This window comes from Choloepus didactylus, chromosome 19 (assembly GCF_015220235.1).
Source record: "Choloepus didactylus isolate mChoDid1 chromosome 19, mChoDid1.pri, whole genome shotgun sequence".
NCBI classification, from domain to species: Eukaryota; Metazoa; Chordata; class Mammalia; order Pilosa; family Megalonychidae; genus Choloepus; species Choloepus didactylus.
Genome location: NC_051325.1, coordinates 50757457 through 50780740, shown reverse-complemented (window position 1 = coordinate 50780740; position 23284 = coordinate 50757457). Strand labels below are relative to the sequence as shown.

At 43.9% G+C, this 23284-nt stretch overlaps 1 protein-coding gene across 17 annotated transcripts in view; it reads left to right on the top strand.

Moving 5' to 3' along the window:
• The window catches only part of ZMYND8 (zinc finger MYND-type containing 8), a 130796-nt gene that overhangs the window by 70377 nt on the left and 37135 nt on the right, over positions 1–23284 (top strand). For all 17 annotated transcript variants that reach the window (XM_037812389.1, XM_037812380.1, XM_037812378.1 and 14 more), the window contains 2 exons: positions 1745–2229; positions 15220–15360. In XM_037812389.1, coding sequence (XP_037668317.1) covers positions 1745–2229; positions 15220–15360 — 626 coding nt within the window. The remainder of the gene's footprint in view (positions 1–1744; positions 2230–15219; positions 15361–23284) is intronic.

The following is a 23284-nucleotide window of genomic DNA, read 5'->3' as shown; positions in this document are numbered from 1 at the left end:
CCAGAGCAAGAATAAAAAATAAAAGTGAAAAAAGAACTCCCAAATCATCCCCCCATCCCACCCCATTTGTTCTTTAGTTTTTATCCCCATTTTTCTACTCATCCATACACTAGATAAAGGGGGTGTGATCCACAAGGTCTTCACAATCACACTGTCACTCCTTGTAATCTACATTATTATATAATTGTCTTCAGGAGTCCAGACTGCTGGGTTGGAGTTTGGTAGTTTCAGGTATTTACTTCTAGCTATTCCAATACATTAAAACCTAAGAGGTGTTATCTATATAGTCCATAAGAATGTCCACCAGAGTGACCTCTCGAGTCCATTTGGAATCTCTCAGCCACTGAAACTATTTCATCTCATTTTGCTTCCCCCTTTTGGTCAAGAAGATATTCTCAGTCCCACGATGTCGGGTCCACATTCATCCCCGGAAGTCATATTCTGCGTTGCCAGGGAGATTTACACCCCTGGGAGTTGGGTCCCACGTAGGGGGGAGGGCAGCAAGTTCACCTGTCGAGATGGCTCAGTTAGAGAGAGAGAGGGCCACATCTGAGCAACAAAGAGGTACTCAGGGGGAGACTCTTAGGCACCATTACATGCAAGTTTAGACTCTCCTTTGTGGTAATGAGCTTCATAAGGGCAAGTCCCATGCTCGAGGGCTCAGCACATCAAACCATGAATGGCCACTTTTGACAGCAGCTGAGAAGATGCTGCTTAGACTGGGCATGAGTTGTCTACAGTCCACTTTGCTCCCCATTGCTTTATATCTGACTTGAGTTTATGTCTATAAAATCCAGAAAGCCTCCTTGGGAAAATGCATTCTCATCGGATTCCCAGCTACACCTGAGCAAACGTATGTGGTGACACAGTTATGTCCTGGATGTCCCTGTGTCAGCTTTGCCTCCCCTGTAATAGGGTATTGGTGCTCCCATCTCCTACCTGTAGTAACCTGGGTTGCTGGTGCCAAGGAAGCAGCCAGGGGCATTTTTGCTTTCTTTGGTCTCTACAGAGCACGTTGGTATATGGAGTGTTGACAGTAGTCAGATGGGAGGGCAGGAAAGGGAGGTGGCGGGGGCCTACCCCAGCCGAAGGGCTGCTTTCGCTTTGTTTTTTAAATGTAATTTTTTTGAGATATACTCACATAACATGCTTTAGCTTTTTGTTTTGTTTCCATTTGAATTACCTCCCACTCAACAAGCATGTCCCTTCATGCTTAAGGCTTTCCCGAATTTCCTTCGAGTCCCCTTGAGCATCCCAATAAGAAAAGAAGGTTCTTTAGGTTGGTGTGGTCTGAGTGGGATATGGGAATCATTAATTCTCTTTTAGGCTGTGGGCTCTAGACTGGGGTGATAGTGCAGTCTCTTGTCCTCCTCTACCAACCCAAAGCCATCTTTTTTTTTTTTTTTTTTTTTTTTTACGTTTTATTCGCATATAATGCAATCCATCCAGTGTGTACAGTTAATACAAAGCCATCTTCTTAATGGACTAAAATGACTTAAGTCTGTTGAGCCTTTTAACTTTGTAAAGTTTTAGCTGTTTTGTTGTTCATGTTGTATCATGATAGATCAAATCTGTTAAGTGGATCATTTATTTACGATTCAAACCAAGTCACTTGAAAACAGAGCATGCATATTTAAGAATCTTGGAAAAAATATTAGACTAATTTGGTTTGCATTAAGGAAAGAAATACAATCTTGGAAATTACCAAAGTTGACTTAAACTCATTTTCCCTTTGCACTCCTAGGGCCTGGGTTCCAATAAATAATTGCTACCTCATGTCTAAAGAAATTCCTTTTTCTGTGAAAAAGACTAAAAGCATCTTCAACAGTGCAATGCAAGAGATGGAGGTTTACGTGGAGAACATCCGCAGGAAGTTTGGCGTTTTTAATTACTCTCTGTTCCGGACACCCTACACGCCCAACAGCCAGTACCAAATGCTGCTCGATCCCGCCAACCCCAGTGCTGGCACCGCCAAGATAGACAAGCAGGAGAAAGGGTCCAAGCTCAACTTCGACATGACGGCGTCACCCAAGATCCTGCTGAGCAAGCCCATGCTGAGCGGGGGCGCCGGGCGCAGGATTTCCCTGTCGGACATGCCTCGCTCCCCCATGAGCACCAACTCGTCTGTGCACACGGGCTCCGACGTGGAGCAGGACGCCGAGAAAAAGGCCACATCCAGCCACTTCAGCGCCAGTGAGGAGTCCATGGACTTCCTTGACAAGAGCACAGGTCAGCACCTGGCACGGAGGGTTGCTGCAGTCACCGGGGCTTGGGTGGACCCCTGCTGGGCCCCTGCCCATGAGCATCAGAGCAGTCCAGGGAAGTTCTGGAGTTAGGCTCCAGTGGGGCAGGTTTTCAGTGAGTCCCCTGACAGGATGCTTGCTGATGGGGACCAAAGAATAAGAAAAGCATTTGCAATAGGCCAGCTGGAGGTCGGTCCTAGAAGTGGGCAGAGTTGGCCAGAAATTCTTGGGGGATTCAGATGTTCAGATGCCACTGCCTCTTGGGTTAATCTCACCAACTTCCCACAGCACTGTGTTTTCTATGCCAAGGATTCTATTTTAATGGAAAAGTTATTTTTCTATCAAAGCTGTATATGTTCACATTACTTAACACTCAAATATTAGAGATGCATACAAAGTTTAAAAAATAATACTATTTGCCCAGAGCCATCCTGATCCTTAAAGGTGATCCTGTTTAAGAGCTGTGTTGCAGTTTTGAACTTGGTAGAGTGGAGTGGTTAAGAACATTGACACGGGGGCCACAACCTGGCTTCTGGTTGTGGCTCCTCCACTCATTAGCTGTGTGGCTTTGGGCAAGGTACTTCACCTCTCTGTGCAACATGAGAAAAAGAAAAGGACCTGCCTATTAAATGACTAAATATACATAAAGGGCTTAGAATAGTGCTGGCCATAGTAGTTGTCACTGAAATGTTGGCTGCTGTATTATTTCTCATGATGGTCGCCAATCCATGCCTACATGGATCGAAGAGGCGATGGCAGATGAGGGACACTGGCTAAGTAATGGTGATCTCAGTTGAATTTTTTTTTACTCAGGCAAACATAATCTGGTTGCATGTTAAATACATTAGAACTTTTTTGCTTCTAAAAGGAAATGTGTTTACTCCCATTTTTCTTGAAACATATGGCCTTCCTAATTTGTTCTTTGTTTTCCCACCTTTGAGAGACGGGCACAGAGAAGCGTCCAGTCTAAGAAGGGGCAGGTGTCGTGATGGGCAACTAGCCATTGACAAGGTCAGGGACTGACCATGTGCCCCAGCTCAAGGGCTCCCACCCATGGTTGCCATGCAGGACTCGTGGTTGTCAGATCTTCACAGAAAAATGGGAGATGTGGATTTTTATGTAAAATCTCCAGTTAGTAAATGTCAGTTTGAATGAAGCACACGTAGACTTACTTCTGGCTAAAGCGCTAACATTGGGGAATCCTTCCCTGCTTCACTCCCCTCTCCTTCCCTCCTTTGTTCCTCTCTTTCTCCTTCCCTCCCTCTCTTCACCTAAGAGCTCTTTAAGGAGCAAGTATTAGTTCTTCAAGGAAGCAAGAATGCCCCGGAAGGTAAAGCGATAGGGACTTAGTCATTGGTGTTAGTGCTTTGGTTACTTCTGAGTACTTCTTCTAGCTGCTCCCAAGATGGCAATTGCCAGGATGTAGAGAATTATGTACAAATAGCTTTGGATTCCTCAGAATAAAGACAACAGTTGGTTTCTCAGTTCTCTCTCGTAGTGATGTGGTTTTAGGTACTCACAGTTGAGTTTTTCAGTTTTATTCTAGAATTAACATAATTTGTGTTGATATAGTTTCTGAACAATCTTCCCTCTTGTCCTCTAGTCTTCTGACCAGTCTTTTTTTTTTTTATCTTCATTTTATTGAGGTATATTCACATACCACGCAGTCATACAAAACAAATTGTACTTTCGATTGTTTACAGTACCATTACATAGTTGTACATTCATCACCTAAATCAATCCCTGACACCTTCATTAGCACACACACAAAAATAACAAGAATAATAATTAAAGTGAAAAAAGAGCAATTGAAGTAAAAAAGAACACTGGGTACCTTTGTCTGTTTGTTTCCTTCCCCTATTTTTCTACTCATCCATCCATAAACTAGACAAAGGGGAGTGTGGTCCTTATGGCTTTCCCAATCCCATTGTCACCCCTCATAAGCTACATTTTTATACAACTGTCTTTGAGATTCATGGGTTCTGGGTTGTAGTTTGATAGTTTGAGGTATCCACCACCAGCTACCCCAATTCTTTAGAACCTAAAAAGGGTTGTCTAAAGTGTGCGTAAGAGTGCCCACCAGAGTGACCTCTCGGCTCGTTTTGGAAACTCTCTGCCACTGAAGCTTATTTCATTTCCTTTCACATCCCCCTTTTGGTCAAGAAGATGTTCTCCGTCCCACGATGCCGGGTCTACATTCCTCCCCGGGAGTCATATTCCACGTTGCCAGGGAGATTCACTCCCCTGGGTGTCTGATCCCACGTAGGGGGGAGGGCAGTGATTTCACCTTTCAAGTTGGCTTAGCTAGAGAGAGAGGGCCACATCTGAGCAACAAAGAGGCATTCGGGAGGAGGCTCTTAGGCACAATTATAGGGAGGCCTAGCCTCTCCTTTGCAGCAACCATCTTCCCAAGGGTAAAACCTATGGTAGAGGGCTCAACCCATCAAACCACCAGTCCCCTATGTCTGTGGTCGTGTTAGCAACCATGGAGGTGGGGTAGGCGAATACCCCTGCATTCTCCACAGGCTCCTCAAGGGGGCACTACATATTTTTTTCCTTGTTTTTCTTTTTTTTTTTTTTTTTCTTTCCCTTCTTTTTTAAATCAACTGTATGAAAAAAAAGTTAAAAAGAAAACAAACATACAATAAAAGAACATTTCAAAGAGACCATAACAAGGGAGTAAGAAAAAGACAACTAATCTAAGATAACTGCTTAATTCCCAACATGTTCCTACTTTACTCCAAGAAAGTTACCTAATATAGCAACATTTCTGTGAACTTGTTCCTACTATATCCATCAGAAATTAACAGACCATAGTCATTCCTGGGCATCCCCAGAAAGTTAAATAGCTTATCTGTTCTTCTTGGATTATTGTTCCCCCTTCCTTAATTGCTCTCTATTGCTAGTTCCCCTACATTCTACATTATAAACCATTTGTTTTACATTTTTCAAAGTTCACATTAGTGGTAGCATATAATATTTCTCTTTTTGTGCCTGGCTTATTTCGCTCAGCATTATGTCTTCAAGGTTCATCCATGTTGTCATATGTTTCACGAGATCGTTCCTTCTTACTGCCGCGTAGTATTCCATCGTGTGTATATACCACATTTTATTTATCCACTCATCTGTTGAAGGACATTTGGGTTGTTTCCATCTCTTGGCAATTGTGAATAATGCTGCTGTGAACATTGGCGTGCAGATATCTGTTCGTGTCACTGCTTTCCGATCTTCCAGGTATATACCGAGAAGTGCAATCGCTGGATCGAACGGTAACTCTATATCTCGTTTTCTAAGGAACTGCCAGACTGACTTCCAGAGTGGCTGAACCATTATACAGTCCCACCAACAATGAATTAGAGTTCCAATTTCTCCACATCCCCTCCAGCATTTGTAGTTTCCTGTTTGTTTAATGGCAGCCATTCTAATCGGTGTTAGATGGTATCTCGTGTTCTGACCAGTCTTAAAGCTTTCTTTTTTTAAATGCAATTTTATTCAGATATATTCACAGACCATACAATTATCCAAAGTGTACAGTCAGTTGTTCACAGTATCATCATATAGTTGTGCCTTCATCACCACGATATATTTTTTAAACATTTTCATTACCCCAAGAAATAAAAATGAAAATAAGAATAAAAATAAAAGTACGAAAGAACACTCAAAACATCTACTCCTTTCCCCCCCATTATTCACTTACTTTTTGTCCCCCTTTTTTTTCCTGCTCATCTGTCCATACAGTGGATAAAGGGAGTGTGGGACACAAGGTTTTCACAATCACACAGTCACACCTTATAAGCTATATAGTTATGCAATCATCTTCAAGAATCAAGGCTACTGGATTGCAGTTCAATAGTTTCAGGTATTTCCTTCTATTATTCTAATACACGAAAAACTAAAAAAGCGTTATCTATAAAATGCGTAAGAACAACCTCCAGAATGACCTCTCGACGCCATGTGAAATCTCTCAGCCACTGAAACTTTATTTTGTTTCATGTCTCTTCCTCCTTTTGGTCAAGAAGGCCTAAAAGCTTCCTTTTATTCTGTGACATGATTCCATTTTCTCTAACTTGACAAAATATGGTAATGATCACACAAACTCCTCACCGAGCACAGCCCGTTGGTTGCCATACATAGCACATGTTTGAGAACATGTTTTGACTTTGGCAGCAAGCTCGTAAATTGCTGGGGCCATAACATTCATCTTTGTGATTTTTGCTGTATTTTGGTACTGTCTATTTTATTACATACTTAAATATTCAGTCTGCAGCTGAGCTCCATTGTAAGCAACGAGATCTATAAGATCAAGTGTTTAAATTGCTTGTTGTGTTTTTTCCCTGATGGACATGAAATGAATACATAGCTAGTAAAGTAAAACATGTTGGGCTGTGAACAACTGTTGGTTCTCCTGTACCACGTTTTGGAAAACTTAGTTTTATAGGAACATGAGAACAAGTGTAAAGGGTGATGGAGAAGTGAGCTCAGAATTCCTGACATTCATTCTTGGGGTAATGAAAATGTTCATTTAGGTAATATATTAGTGGTTCCCCCATTTCAGTAGACTCTCAAAATCATTCTCCCAAAATATAACCCCCTTGCACATATGTACCTGGGTCATTTTGCTAGTCCTGAGTTAGACAGCTGTTGAGAAAGGGAAGAGGTGATATTCAAAATCGCTTGAATCTTTCCAGTTGCTTCCTTTTCTGTAATGGCCAGGTAGTAAATATTTCAGGATACCTGGGTCTCCATCGCAGCCATTCAGTGCTGTCATTGTAGAACTAAAGCAGTGAAAGACAATAGGTGGCTATAGTCAGTAAAACTTGATTCATAGACACTGAATTTTAAATTTAATGTAATTTGCATGTTTCATAAAATATTGATTCTTTTGACTTTTTTCCAACCATTTAAAAATGTTAAAAACCATTCTTATCTCTCAGGCAATGCAAGAACAGTTGGCAGGCTGGATTTGGTACATGGGCCATGGTTGGCCAACCTGTGATACAAGACGAAGAGAATTAGAAGAAACTCGGAGGCATTCTCCCCATTTTACAGAAGGCAGATTGGGGTTTCCATGGCGAGTGTAAGGGAGATGCCCAAGTCCCACAGGCAGATCCTGCATCTTGGCCTGTTTTCTTTTCACTGCACCCTATTGCCCTCTGCTGTTAGCAGTGATAGTAACATTTAGTGGAGGGAGAAACTGAATATATAATGAAATGCGCCCATAATCAGGGGTAATGGAATTGTGATGCGGCTGTCATTTATCCAGAATCATGTAAGAAAGATTTTCATTTGATAGGCAAACATAAAAGTAGTTTTAAACTGTGAACATTTTACAACCAACAAAGTACAACTACAAGTTGAAATGAGTAAGCCATTCAAAATAAAACTTTCACGAGCATTTTAGAAGCCTTCCTTTCGTTGGAGGATCGAGGGGTCCAGAGTCGTGCATTTGTGCTCTGTGGAGCTGGATTTGACTTCCTAAGAAGCACTTTGCTTGGCCTGGTCAAAATTGATGCCTTCACCAATATTTACTTGCAGGTCCTGATTTAAGTCATTCATATGTGTGAGGGTTAAGAATTCTGGACTTGGCTTTTACCACCTTCTGAGCTAATGGTCCTTTGGTCTTATAGCACCGTACTGTTCCGGGAGAAGGATAGACTTCTTGTATTCCTTTTTTTTAATGGTGAGATCATTGTGTAATTGTCCTGAAATAAGTTGTTAATTACAAAAAACTAAAGTCACAGATAGTCCCACTTCCTACAAGTTACTCCTGTCAACCCTTAAATACTATTTCCAGCCTTTGTTCCTACTTTGGTTTATACATCATACTATTGAAAACTCAAGTACTTAGAAGGATCAGGCAGATACGGAAATGAAGGAGGTGGGGAAGTGGGCAGCAGAAGAAAACTCACTTTACAGAAATGAGGTGAGATGTTGATGACATCCTATTGGGAGTGGCCTGTTTATTATACATGTATGTGTGCTTGTGCGTGTGTAGAACTTCCCCTTCTGATATGTGATGCGCTATTGGTATTTGCTCTTTGCTGTAGTTCTTTACAAAAAAAAATGCAGCTGGTAACCTCCTGATGGGTCATGACCTGTAGCTCTCAAAACGCTGCACGGGAGGTGTCGGCCTTTTCTGAAGGCCCCCCACCTTCCTGCTGATTCTTACCAAGTGGAAAGGTGGGCTTGACATCGCCAGATTGCTGATTTTTCAAGAGAAGCCTCAAATCTGTATTTTTGAAAATGGAAACTTACTCCAACTTTTACATATTGGCTCAAAAATTTAAAAAAGAACTGTATGTCACCTAAAAATGTATCTGTTTACTGCTCGGTTCATGAATCACCTGTTTGCAATGTCTGGTATAGATAGATGGTTCAGATTTTTTTTTTTTTTAATACTTTATTATGAATGTTTTTCCGTGTTGGTTAATAATCCTCGAAAACATTGTTTATATCAAGGCCCCTTCTTCCATCCTAGACCATCCAGTGCTGCTCTACTGCCCACCTCCTCTGCTTATGGCACTGGCAGGAGTTGTGCAAGGCGGTTCCCAAGGTTTATAAGTAGAGGAGACTTGTCATGAATCATTAACTCCTCCACCCCCGCCCTGCCCGGAGTGCTGGGGCTTGTGGGAGGGAAAGGGGATTTTTTTTCTAATTTGATTCCAAGACTCATATTTCATGTAGTCAGGATAGCACATAACACAGGTTAGGATTTCGTAAATGTAGGTGATAGATGATGGGTTTTAGCCCACACTTGTGAAATGTACATCAAAGTATAAAATCTGATTAAATTATTTGTGATTTCACAGGCAGTTAGTTTTTCCTTTGGGTGAGATTTATGGCTTTATAAAAGGATTGGCATCTGTTTCAAAGTTTTAATTGAAATGAGCATTTCCAAATGTCTTTTTGATTTTTAAAATGTCTAGAGTTATTTAAAGCAGAGTTTCTCAGTGTCAACAGTATTGGCATTTTGGGCTGGATATTACTTTGCTGTGTGTTTTTTTTGAGGGGGATGGGGTAGGGGGCTGTCCTGTGCCTTGTGCCTTGTAGATGTTTAGCAGCATCCCTGGCCTCTGCCCACTAGATGCCTGTAGCAGCCCTCCACCCCCACAGTGTGACAGCCAGAAATTCTCTAGACATTGCCGAGCATCCCCTGGGGGGCAAAGCCCCCCCCCCATGGTGAGAATCACATGTTTAAAGTACCATGATTCTGAATTTTAACACCAAGGAGCAAACTTTGCTTGCTTAATATTCTTCTTTCAAGCTCTTCAATATTTACATTTAATTTGGTATCATTTTTCTCCTGAATATGAAATATTCCTTTGAAATTTTTAATGTAATAGAATAAATAGCATATAGTTCCTCCCAAAGGTATTCCTTCAGATTTTTAAATGTATGTAATGAAATGAATAGAAACTTTTCTGTCAGAATAAATAGAAAGATAATAGATTTTGTGGCAGAAACTAAGCTTTCTTTTTTTTTCCCACTTAGCAATGTTCCTTTGCTCTGTCTCTGTCAGTGCATGTGGTTCTAATTTTCAGTAATCTATAGATGGTGCATGAATATGAAGAAGTGATGGTAGCATGTGAATGACTGAATTTTGAAAACATTTTAATGTAAATTATAAATATATGTGTGTGTATACACACATGCATGCATACGTATAAATAAAATATCCTTTCCAGCTTATTAACTGTACATGCTATAGGCATTTTGGCCAGTCTGACATTGTTTTTTAAATTGAGGTAGGACTCACATAATAAAAAGTTAACAATTTTAAAGTATACAATTCAGTGGCATTTACCACATTCATGATGTCGTGCAGCCACCACGTCTGTCTAGTTCCAAAACACTTCCATCACTCCAAGAGTCTAGCATTTTACATATTTCTCTGGATGACCATGTACAAAAATCAGAATAATTTTGAAGAATGTATCCACTGAACCTTAGTGGAGTCAGATATTGACAGAATTCCTCTCCCTTCATTTACATTTTTCCATGTTAACAAAGATATTTTTGCAAATGTTTTAAAGATTTCTCCTCCAACAAAACAACAGTAAAAGGATAAAGTAGAAAGGGCAAAATGGCCCATAAGCTGTACACCTAGTTGACTCTTATTTTACAATGGTAGCACTACACACATGGTTATAATAAATAAAACAGCCAACCAATATTTAGAGCAGTGTAGAAAAGTGTAAAGAAAAAGATAAAAGTCTTGATGCTCACACTCTGAGCTTCAGTTTTCCTCTCAAAATTACCTCTATTAACCATTTTATAGAATATGATTCTAGAAAGAAATTACGTATGTACTCACTTAAGTATGTGTGTATCCTTTAAAAAAATTTTGTACACATGGGGGCATTCTGTACACAATCGACTTTTCCATTCTCTTTTTTCACCCACCTTGTTTATGGAGACCGTTCTCCGTCATCATACAGATCTGCTTCAGTTTTTTTTTTTTTTTTTAGTTGTGTGGTATAACTCTCTCTCTCTCTATAAAATATATATACCACACTACTTATATATGTAAACATATGACACTATTATATATCACACCACTTACATATATAAATATATATTTATACAGATAATACATTATTTTTATAAATAACTTGCAGCCATTCTTAAATTAATTGACATTTATAAGTCACCTCCCATTATTTCCTTTTTTCAATACCGTTGGAACTTCTGGTGTTTTATAACACTTGGATTTTGGATAATATTGCCCAGTATTCTCCTAGAAGATTTTACTGTTTATATACGTGTTCCTCTTTGCTCACCTACCCTCAAGACTAGATGTTATTCTTGAACAAGTTGCCACCAAGGTGAAACGATACATATATATCTGGCTTTGCAATTATGGAGCCAGCGTGCTCTTTGAATATTGAGCATTTGCGTTTTTGTTGCACGTTGCATGCTCTTATCTCTTCTTTGGGTTGTTTGTCACTTTCTTACCACGTCTTGTTTTTTGTTGCTGTATAATATGGAGGCGCTTGTTTAAACTGTTATCTTTGTATGAAACAGGTTTTATTTTTTTATTTTTTTTATCTTTTCCTTATTGATTATCATGACCACAGTCATGAGAAGAGAAATGAAGACCTCATTCTTCAATGACTTATTTCGTGTTTGCTTGTTGGCAGTCAATGTATTGGGCACCTGCTGTGCATCAGGCAGTTTCCTGGGTGTCTGCGACATCCCAGACAGGCGAGGGTCTTGCTCTCCTGGAGCTGGTTCTCACGGCAGAAGAGAGGCAGTGACCGAGACATCTTGGTGTGTTAGATGGAGTCCCCAAGGAGGTCTCCGTGGAGGTGGTATCTGAGCTGGGACCTGAATGTTGAGATGTGCACAGCCCGTGTGATCTGGGGCTGGGTTCCGGGATGGTGGGGGAAAGGAAGAGTCTTTTTTGGGAACTCCTAAGTACAAAGGCTTGAGTGGAAACAGATCTTCCAGGAACAGCCAGAAGGTTAGCACAGCTGCAGATTCCAGGATGAGACACGGAAAGGTTGCACATGAGGTGGGAGAGGAGCTGGTATTGGCGGATGGTTTTGGCTGAAGGAGTGGTGCTCGCATTTCCATTTTCTCATTTCTCGCCCTGGCTGCCGTGTGGAGGGTGCACTGGGGGGCTGTGCTGTCACAGGTCGTTGAGGTCCATCGGGAAGCTCCTGTGGGGTCTCGGTGGGAGACGATGGTGAGGTGGTGTTTCACTGCCTTTTATTTCCATATCACCCCTTAAGGAGCCATTTCAGGCATTTTTTAACCCTCCTAATTATCCCCATGGAAGTTAAAAATTATTATATCTGTTTATATACTGTATGCATATCTCTGCTTTATACATAAAAACAGTAAGATTTTTTTCGCCTCCTGTGTTAGTTTCTTAACTGCTGCCATAAAAAATTACCACAAACTTGGTGACTTAAAACAACAGGACTTTACTCTCTCAGTTCTGCAGGCCGGACGTCTGAACTCCAGGTGTCGGCTGTGTTGGTTCCTTCAGGAGGCTCCGAGGGAGAGGCTGCTCTGGCTTTGGGTGGAGGCAGGCCGGCCGTGGCCATCCCTGACTTCTCTGCCTCCATCGCCACGCGGGCACCTCCCCTGCGCATCTTCTCCCCTTGTCCTAGTATTGGGTTTAGGGTCTACCCTACTTGGAGATGATGTCATCTCGAGATCCTTAAACACATCCGCTAAACCCTTTTTCTAAATAAGGTCACAGTCGCAGGTTTTGGAGATTAGGACATTGGATGTATCTTTTTGGGGAGCTGCCATTTAACTCATCCATGCCCTCTGAGAGCCACTTTTCACACCCTTGGTGGGGCCTTACTGCCCCGTTGCATGGATTAGGGTGATGGCAGCAGGGATGGAGAGATCTGGGATATAATTTGGAAGTGGAGTGCAGAGGCCTTGCTGAACAGTCAGATACGATGGGACATGGGAGCAAATGGGAAATCGAGGTGGAGTAGACATATCTGGCCTTGATCATCCAGGTGCACGGACGGTCATGGCATGAACCGAGGTGGGGACAAACTGGGGAGGAGGGGAGGGCAGTGGCATGCAGGGGTGGGAGTGAGAGGCCTTCTCAGGTTGACGCAGAGGACGGGTCTGCTGCTTGGGACCCGTGTGTTGCTCCTTGACCCCAAGGTGGCTGTCCCTTCTCCAGTTTTCTGATGTCTTCCCCAGACGCCTGTGTGTGTGGGCCCCTGTCCTTTACCAGCTGTGCAAAGGGTGAACCAGATCTGTCCCTATGGGAAACCAGGGTTTTCCCTGCCACCTTTGTTCTTGCCACATCCAAGTGCTATGTTTAGAAATTTTTTAAAAATTTAGAATATGCTCCTTAAATCTCAGTACTTAAATTTATTTACAAAGGAAGCTGTCTTATCTATATGAAATTAAAGGCCTGTTGTTCCAAGTTGTTTATTTTAGTACCCATGAATATATATGCATAATAATAAAAATAAAGAAGTCACTTTATGTGTGTGTTCTTGCTAAAACCTCCTGAAGGACAAGTAGGGCAAGGGCTGTGCTAGACTACCTGCCTGTCAGCCTCTTCTTGTTGCTTTTTTAATCAGGGAAACATGGTTTTGCTCGTTTGAGTTCTTTGTGCGACAGCATCTTGGGGTTATGTTTTGTGGTGGCTACCCCTTAGTTTCAGCTTCCATTTCAGAAGTTCCCTGCAAGTCCCAAGCGGTGCTTTAGCAATAAGGCCTTTCCCAATAAGACCTTCTGGCTTGTTTACTTAAGAGAATACAGATAGGAAGGCCCTAGTCCATTATGTGGCTCTTCTGAGCCATCATGGATCCCTTTGGGAAGTAGGAGTAACAAACATGGATGAATTTTTAAAAATCCTAATACTTAAGTTTTTTTTTTTTTTTAAATACATGGTACTTAGGTCTTTTTTTAAATGACTTTATTTTTCTAAATTTATTCTTGTTTCTTTGTTGTAACAAGCACTATAGTTCTACCTGTTACTGTTACCAGTGGTAATTCTAGTAATGATAAACCCCAGTTGAGAGTACGTTGTTTGCCAGGTGCTGGGCTAGGCATTCTGTTAATCTTTAGAGTAACACTTTTAAGTTCCTATTCTTCAGCTTAATTCTGAAAATCATTTCTAATTTAATTGAGCACTTGGTTAACCAGTTGACATGGACTAGCTGATCTAATCCTTACCTACTCGCCTCATTTCCAGACTAGGGAAAGGAACCCCTGAGCTGGCCTACCACGTTGGGAGCAGGTCTCTCAGTCCCAGCACTGTTGACACTTGGGGTCCAGACAATTCCTTGCTGCGGGGGCTGTCCTGTGCCTTATGGGATGTTTAGCAGCATCTTGGGTCTCTAACTAATAGATGCTGGTAGCTTCTGCTCACCTCCCGCAATTGTGACAACCAAAAAACGTCTCCAGACATTGTCAGAGGAGCACATCCCCATCTGACAGGAGAGGAAGCCCTCACCAGCGGGTCTGAGGACTTCTGAGGTCCCAGCGGGGGTGGGGGGTGGGTACCTCATCTGCCTCGAGGCAGGTGAGAATCAAGGGATTCCTGATACCTTTGCTGCCAGCAGCTTTCTCTTACAGACCAGATCACCTCAGAGTAAATGTTTCTCGCTCACCTGAGGGTTGGCATTTTGTCACTGGTACCAGGGCCGGCTGTTTTTAAACAGCCGGTAGGAGTTAACAGCACATTCCTGATAATTTGGAGCTGGGAGGGCAAAGGGGCACGAACTCAAAGATATGTCAGGGACCTCACTGGCTTATCTGAAGCTTCATTTTGTTAAATAATTTGGTTTCCTGTCTACTCTCCTCCAACCCCAGGGCACTGGGGCTGAGGAGGAGCAGTATACAGGTGGTTTAAAGATACTTTCAAAAGCCCTGGGTAGAGGTACAGCTCCTTGTTCTCCTGTGAAAGTTGGAAACACAATAAGGAGGGAGGTAATTTCTCCCTCACTCCATCTGGTACTGAGTTTGGCTCCATTCAACATTGGAGAACTGGAACGGGCTTTGAAAGGGAAGCCGGAGCGTTCCCCAGGGTTGGAGTTGGTCACAGCAGGTGCTGGTGGCGGGTGAGCTGCCCTGCATCTCCCCACAAACCAGTAGGATGCCACTTGTAAGCCTGGCTCTCGGCTCAGCATCTGTCCCGGGTGGGGGTTGGGTTAATTGCTATTTATTTTGAGATTTACACCCATGAATGGGCCAAACCAATTTCAGTGGCAGCTTAGCCGATTTGTCTTAGAGCTTTGTGTTTAGTGGAATAACTGGGGAGGTGGGGAGGTAGTCTTCCTTTGTGGTTTTAAGGGTTTAACATTGGGTTAAAGCCTCTGCTGAGGATAAATGGCTTTACCCTCCTCGCCTTATCCTGGGGTGCCATGGTGGCTTTGTTGAAATCAAGTAGAATCGCATGATTTCTCCACTATTCCTTTACCCCACTACCCTACACCTAAAAGTTTTGTTTATTTGTAACTCTGTCTTTTAACAATTCTGTATTTTCCAGCTTCACCAGCCTCCACCAAGACGGGACAAGCAGGGAGTTTATCTGGAAGCCCGAAGCCCTTCTCTCCGCAAGCGTCGACGCCAGTCATGACGAAAGTGGACAAAACTTCCACCACTGGAAGCATCCTGAATCTTAACCTTGGTCAGTTGGAAGTTTTGAAAGTATCTTTCTGTGGTAACCACTAATATTTTTGCAACTGGTAATGTCCTCTTTTGCATGTGGTTCTTGAACTTTGAACTTTTTTCTCTATGCAGAAAGTTTCAAAAAGTACAGTGGATGAAGGTAAAGAGCGATCAATGAAAGGAACAAGTAAGAACTTTCCTGGCTCTTGTTGATATGAAGAGTGTTTCTGTCTGGGAGTACTTTAGGCCAGTACTTGAACTTTCATTGCCCTTGATCCATAGTAACCCATTTTTCATATCTGTGGATATATTTGCATACCTAGAAGTCACAGAAGCAAGTTTTATGAATCAGTATTTAAGTTTCTATGTGTAGTATACTCTGATATATACTGTTCTCTTAATTCTCTTCTTTTTTCTTTCTTTTCTTTTTTTTCTTTAAATATGTTGGTCTTCATTCCCTGAATTGATATTTTTTGACCATTGGGTTTCAGTTGATAGTTTAAAGACACTGTCTTAGGCCAGAGTTTTCAGCAAAAATTGGCACCAGAAATGTTAAATAACCAATTTATGAAATTAATACCTTAGTCATTCCATCATGAGCCCCGTTTCTGTGGCGCGTCTCCTGTGTGCCGTGTCCTCCTCTAGGCACGGGGTAGAGCGGTGAGCAGGTCAGCTGAGCACTGCTCTTAGGGAGCTGGGTTCTGGAGACGGAGGGGCCACAACCAGATCCATAAACACCGTGGTGGGGGCTGTAAAGGCAAACTGCTAGGAGGGGGAGCACGGTGGGCAGGACCAGGGCCACGCAGTGCCTCTCGTGGGCGGGGAGGGGTCTCAGAGGGCTTTTCTGAGGTGATATTTGAGTTGCGATTTGCATGATAAGAAAAACCAGCCATGCCAATATCTGGAGAAAGCTCTTTCTAGAAGGAAGGATGAAGAGGTTTAAAGGCCCTGGGATAAGAATTAACTTGGTGTGTTACAGGGGTAGCAGGTGGGGGGAGGGGGGTGAGGACTTACCTTACATTTTAGAAGAACCACTCCGGCAGCTGTGTTGAGAATAGCCTGTACCAGGGGTTCTTAACTGGGGGTGATTTTGCACCCGCCACTCCACCCCCCCCTGCCCCGACTGGTTTTGATTTGTCACGACTGGAGTAGGTGATGCTTCTGGCATCTAACTGACAGAGGCCAGGGGTGCTGCTGCATGTTCTTCCCGGCTCAGGAGTCAAGAGTTTAGTTTTAGATTCTGTACATTTGCAGTGCCTGAGAACCCTTGGGTGGGGCAGTCAAGGGGCAGTGGAGGTGTCAGTCAGCGAGTCCTGAGGGCAGGTCAAGGCAGGAGGTGTAATTCAGCACGTGTTGGCTTAATGTGTTCATTCACAAAACCTGGGGCAGGGGGCGATTTTGTCTCCTCTACAGCTTCCCATAGCACTGTGTTTTCTATGCCAAGAACTTTCCTGTAATGAACAAACTGTTTTTCTGTCAAAGCCATATATTCACATTACTTAACACTCAAGTATTAGAGATGCATATGAGGCAAAAAATAAGACTCTGTCCAGAGCAGTCCTGCTCCTCAAAGTTGACCCCATTTAAGAGCTGTAGATACACACAAAGGGCTTGCAGCAGTGCCGGCCACAGTAAGTGCCACAAAAACATTGGCTGCTACATTATTTCTCATGGTGATTGCCAATCCGTGCCTACGGGGATCAGACAGGTGCTGCAGATGGCGATGTTTGGGGCGTTTTGGTTGTCATGACTGGAGGGGGTTGCTCCTGGCATCTGGTGGGTGGAGACCACCATACAGTGCACACCCTACAGTGCACAGGACAGCTCCATACAACAAAGAGTCATCCGACCCCAAATATCAGGAGTGCCGAGGTTGAGAAACCCTGGCCTAGAGCATCAAGAACGATGGAGGGCCCTGGGACATGTGACGATGTAGAGGTGAGGAGGAGGATGAGGAGTGAGCACAGGCAACTGACAAGGAGCAGTGGGCGAGGGGTTAGCAAAACCAGGGAGCATGTTGTCCCAGAATCTTCCAGCAAGGAGGGTTTTAGGAAGAGGGGTTGGGGTGCGGCCAGGCCACCCTGGTGGAACGATGCTCATGTGGGAACTCACAGCCTTTGATGGTCAGCACCTCCAGGTTCATCCTGTGCTGCGGCGCCATTTTCAGATGGAGGCCTGACCTCTGGAGAGGCGGAGCCAGGTGCCCAGGCCTGCAGCCCGTCGAGGCCAGCGCCCGTTCCATCCCAGATCAAGGCCCCCGCCCCCCGTTAAGTGTGGCCTGGATGCAGCTAGTCAAGGTGGTTGCTTTAGGGCTTCCCTGTCAGATTAACCCTGGGAATTCCAGACATGAATGAAAGGGGACCCAGAACCCACTTGCTGGCCTGGGGAGCATTCAGTGTTCCCAACAACACGGTCTGCTTGTTCACACCCTCCTCCCCTTTCTGCCCCAAGAAGAAACACTGTGCACAGGCATTCTCACGATGCCATTTCCTCTCCACCAGTCAGGCTTGGCAAGAAGGGGCTCTCTCCCGAGAGCAGGCGTCACCCTGAGGCCTTTCTCCTGACTCTGTGGGTCTTTTATGTGACGCACTGCGGAGCGGAAGGTTTCTTCCTGCCGCATGCTTCGGTGCTGAGCGCAGTGGAATCCCAGGCTCTCCTGGGGTCACGCTCCCCTGCTGGCTCTTGCAGGTCCCTGGACACAGTCGTCACCACTGGTGGGATTGGAAGCCCTGGGAATGTGGCATTTCATGGCCGGGGGGTTTCAGTTACCCAACGGGAAGTGCGGTGGTGACAGCTGCCGTGGCCGGGTAGAAAAGTCTGAAAGTGGAGGGAAATGCGGAACAGTTCTCGAGCGATTGCCCAGGGATGGAGCAAAGGCTTGTGGGGCTTGATTATGTCTATCGTCCATGGAATTACTTTTAGGCACACAGAAAGGGCAGAGTGCCAGGGATAATAAATATGAAATTATTGTAGTAACAAAAGGCAAAGTTATAGAGACAGAAAATGGATCAGTGATTGCCAGGGGTTGGGGGTGAGGAGGACATGATTACAAAGTAGGATGCGATTCTTTGGGGGATGGAATTTTTCTCTATTCTGTATGTGGTGGTGGTTATATATGTGTTAAAACCCATTCAATTGTATATGCTGTCTGTAAATTATAGCAGTCTAAAAAATACAACAACCTTCAAGGTAGACAATAGCCCCATTTTCCAGAATTGGAAGCTGAGGCACCCAGAAGCAAAGTTACCCTCCTGTGATTGCATGTTGTCCATGGTAGGGTTTGCCCATTACTCTTGGCCTGCCTGTGCAGCAGGTGCTCTTAACCATGAGGCTCGAACTGATCCGCTCTAGGCAGGGCCATGCTACATCTTTTATGGGTCCTCGGCACGGTGCCTCCTGTGTCTGATGTATGTGTTGGCCCTGCTATAGGATAAGGGATTTAGAAAGGGGGTGATAGCAGGGAGGATAAAGTGGGCTTCCCAGGGGAAGCTGCCATTCCATACTCCCCCCTCCCTCTTGAGCCTGTGTTGTCAGACTCGGCATTTTCAAGAAAGAGAGAATCCCAGATTTTAGTGTACTCTCCTAGTTATTGAAAGTTGGCAATCAATTTCATTAAAAAACACAAGAAACCTTAAGTGGGCCAAACAAACAAAACCAGAAGTACACAAACAAAACACAGGGTCCTGGGTTGGTTACTTAACAACTCTTAAGTACCTTGTGTGTTGGGGAAGGTTTTGCAGACACCTGGTTTTTGCCCCCTTGCTGGCTCACCAGGTGACTCATTTGCTGTCTTGGTTCCCTCCTCTTCTCTGAAACTGCTTAAGGCCCCCTCTTTGACTCTACAGAGATTATAAATAAGAATGAGTTTTTGAGACTAGGCGAGAAGAGGAGGACCGGATTCTGTTTTTTTCTAGACTTCTGTTTGCTTTCTCTGGCAACCCCATCTCTTCTTAATCTCTCAGGGGCTAAACAAACTCGGCAGTTCAGAAGTCCTGTTGGTGACAAAGAAAGATGTGCCTTGATGCTCTGCTGAGGATGCTGATGGAGCAGTGGAAAGTTGTCAGTCCCAAGCGTTTGTGTTTATTTCTCCCCTGGCTTTGACAAGAGGTCTCCTTGCTTTCTCTGCATAAAGCAATACCTTGGCAGTCGGTCATTCTTGGAGAGCACTGACACAGAGCAGGGGGTCCCGGATTCCAGATGTTATCTCAGTATCGTTCCTTTGAAGGAGCTGCCACTTTGTGGTACCTGGAAGTCCCTCTATTACAATTTTTCTTTTAAAAAGTTTATTTTGTTTTTATAGCTAATGAATGCATATGGTAAAAAGAAATGTCAAAGTCCAGAAGGACATTCAATGAAAAGCCAGCTTGTCTGTAACTTCTGATCACCTGTTCCTATACCCTCTCCCCAGAGGTGACCACTGTTACCTGCTTTTAGCTTCCTTGGGGAGATCTTTTAGATATCTACCAGTGAGTCTCAGTCTGGGTGATTTTGCCCTCAGGACATTTGGTGCAGGACATATGGTGACATACTTGTATTGTCACGACTGGGTTGTAGGGTGCTGCTGGCAGTTAGTGGGTAGAGTGCAGGAATGCTGCTAAACATCCTACAATGTACGGGGCAGCCCCCACAACAGAGAATTCTTCAGCCCAAAATGTCAGTGGTCCTGTTGTTGAGAAACCCCGAGATAGTCATATGTATCTGTGTTCCACTTCCTTCTCTCTGCCCCACACCCATGTTGTTGTGTGCTACCCATCCTTGCTTTGTCTCATTTAACAGGTTGGCTTTCCATGTCCCTGCATAGAGATTGGCCTCAGTTTTATTTTAGCAGCTGCATTTTATTCCATTTAAAAGAGAACTGTAATTTATTTATCTAAGGCCCTTGTTTATTGACCCTAGGTTGTTTCCTAGTATTTGCTTTTGAAAACATAGTTGCCACAAAGAGCCTTTGCACACAGACCATTTTGTACTTATGGAAGTGTATCCATAGAATAAATTGCTAGAAGTGGAAACCGCTGGGTCAGAGGCCATGTGTGGTTGACATTTTGAGAGAGATTGCCAAAATGCCCTCTAAAGAGGTGGTTCTGATTTATAATCCCCCCAGAAACATGAGATCGTGCCTCTTTCTCTGGTGTGGGTATTTTTAATCCCCCATTTCCATTTATAGCCTAAGCTGTCTTCATATCTGCAGAAAAGTTCAAAATGTTGGCAGTAAGGGTAGATTCTGAAGATATTCCTGATATAGAAGGGCAGGGGTGGAAGCAGTCCGGATAAGCTACTATGAGCTAAATGAGAACACAAAGCACTTCTTTTCTCCCTGTTGTGGAGAGGGCAGTCAAAATGCAGCTGAAAGCTTGAGAAAGATAATTGCATTTGGCTAACCCCTGAGCCATTTGCTCCTAGGGACCTGCTCCCAGCCGGCTGACTTTTGTTGGTTTCTTGTTAGCATAAAACATAATGGTAGCTTACTGATGGAGAAACCCTGTTTTGTAAGGTGGGGTGCTTTACCTTTTCATTCCTCTTGATTCTGAATATTCCTGAGTTCAGTCTTTTTAGGCTAAAGTTAAGTGGTTTTATTTATGTAGACACAAAAATAGATGCTCAACACATGTGATTAGATTATTTTGGCAAGTGTTATGTTTCTTTTTATGAAGCCCTAAGGTTTAGAATAGTGATGCAATTAACGCAGAAACACAGGAGTTTAGGCAAGTCCTGAGTTTTCTTCACTCATATAGACCTTGGCCTAATCCAGGGATTCTCAACCTTAGCTGCTAATTAGAGTCACCTGGTGAGATTTTAGCAGGCCGGATTTCCAGACCTTTCCTCGGTCCAATTAAATCAAATGGGGGAGGGGGGTGCAGCAGACATCAGTATTTTTTGAAGCTCTCCAGGTGATTTCAGTGTGCAACCAAGGTTAGGAATCACAGGACTAGCCCAGCCTAGAGGTCAGCAGATTACAGCCTGCCGCCAAATCTGGCCCCCATCTGTTTTTGTAAATAAGATTTTATTGGAACCCAGATGCTTTTGCAGCATAGATGGTATGACCCAGACAGCCTAATATATTTATTCTCTGGCTCTTTATAGCAAGTTTACTGACCCCTGGGTGGCAGATCAAGTATTTTGCTAACTGCTGTGTGGATTCCATTAGCCATGCAGGGGTGCTGTTGAGGGCTGTGATGAGCAGATTCCAATGGAAAATGTTTTGTAAGGTACTTCTTTTCCAACTTTGTGCTTGAGAAGGCTGCCTTTTCCCTCTGGAATCTGGGGTGCGTCCTCATTTCGGAAAGCAGGAATTACGAGACGGGGCTCCCATCTTCTCCTTTTGCTGTCCTTTTTGCATCTCAGCTGTTCTTAAGTCCTTGCGTCCTACTTGCATTGCTCTTTGACCTGGTTTTTCTCTTTTTTGTTTCTCTGCTCCTTATTTTTTCCCCCTTGCTGTTTGATCACTGTTTCACTCGTATGGGAAATAGTTTTCGTTGTGAAGGGGCAGCGCTGTCTCTGCTGGCTTCTCCAAGAGCCCCTGATCAGCATACTTACTCAGTTATGGTTTTTGGCTTTTTTTTTCCTGAATTACAAGGATAGGGGGGCCTCTGCTTGCTTTGAGCACTCACTTCTTGACTGTCCGAGGGGGTCTAACCTCTGAGTATATTTTGCAGAAAGGACCCTGCCTAATTTTCCCTTGGTGGGGATGTCCTTATGGTGAGAAAATCCAATGGTAGCAGTTTTCTTACTTCTGGTCCCCTGTGGCTAGGTCTGGTGGGGCTTTCGGCATCCGGTTCCTTTAAAGGAACTGATCTTGGTGTGTGCAGTGTAAGAGGATGCCCCCTTACTGGATGAAGGGTTATGTTGGAAAAGAAAACGAAACACCAAGGGGAGAGAGTGGAGGCTTTGAAGAGCCCTTCCAGTCTGGCTCTCAGAATAGATCCTGTGGCCTCTTTCAACAGCTTTGGGAAAGGAGGTTGGATTGGGGGGTGGTGGGGTAGCAGAGAGATGAGAACAAAGGCAAGGCTGAGGGGCTGGCTCACAGCTGGTGGGAAGGGTCAGGAGGCGGCTTTGCCTTCCTGTCCATCGATCCGGATGCCACGTGTTTTCTGACCTGTTTTCTGGGATTGGCCGGGGTGGGTGAGCGCCCCATGCACTCTGCTGTGGGTTGTTTGGACAGGGGTGCCTGATGGTGACGAGTTAGGTATAGCTGGTCCACCTTGCCCAAAGTCTCCTTGTTTTCTGTGCCTTTGCAGTCACCTTAGTTTTTTCCCATTCTCATGTTTTTTTGGGCACTAGAGGATATAGCAGAGGAGGTGGGAAAGGAATTCAAGAAATGCAAACTAACTGAGCCTTGTGGAATCTGGTCCAGTTGGCTGTACAAGGAGCAGAATGGCAGGGGTGGGAACCTCCAGACCTCACTCATCATTCAGGTCTTTGCTTGAGAATTATTGGGAAGGAGCTTAACTTTACCTGGGTGAGTGGACCTGTTAGGTACAGGTCTAATATCTAGGGCTAACTCCTCACCTTTCTTTAAGTAGATACTGTCAGCTGAAGGAAAGTCTCACAGACCGCCTGGGAGAGCTGCCTGCCTGATGTATTCCTGTCCTCTTCTAGTCTGAGCCCCAGACTAGTTGACCAAGAGTGAAAAATGAAGCCTCCATGATAAATGGGGAGCCAGTGCCCTCCTCAGTTATCCGTGTCTCTTGCAGCTATGTACCCCCTATAATCTGGACCTGGAGTGAAAAGCACACTTTGGCCAGGCTCAGTGTCACATTATCTGCTGATAATTGAGATTGAGCATATTACTGTAACTTTCAGCTTTCTAGGGTCACTAATAATGCTGACTTCTACAAACATAACCATCTGGCTGGGATTGTGCATTTCAGATACAGAAAATAACCCAGATGGTTGTTTAGTAGTCTTGAGTAAATTACTAAATGTGTTTGTTTGGGCCAGTATCT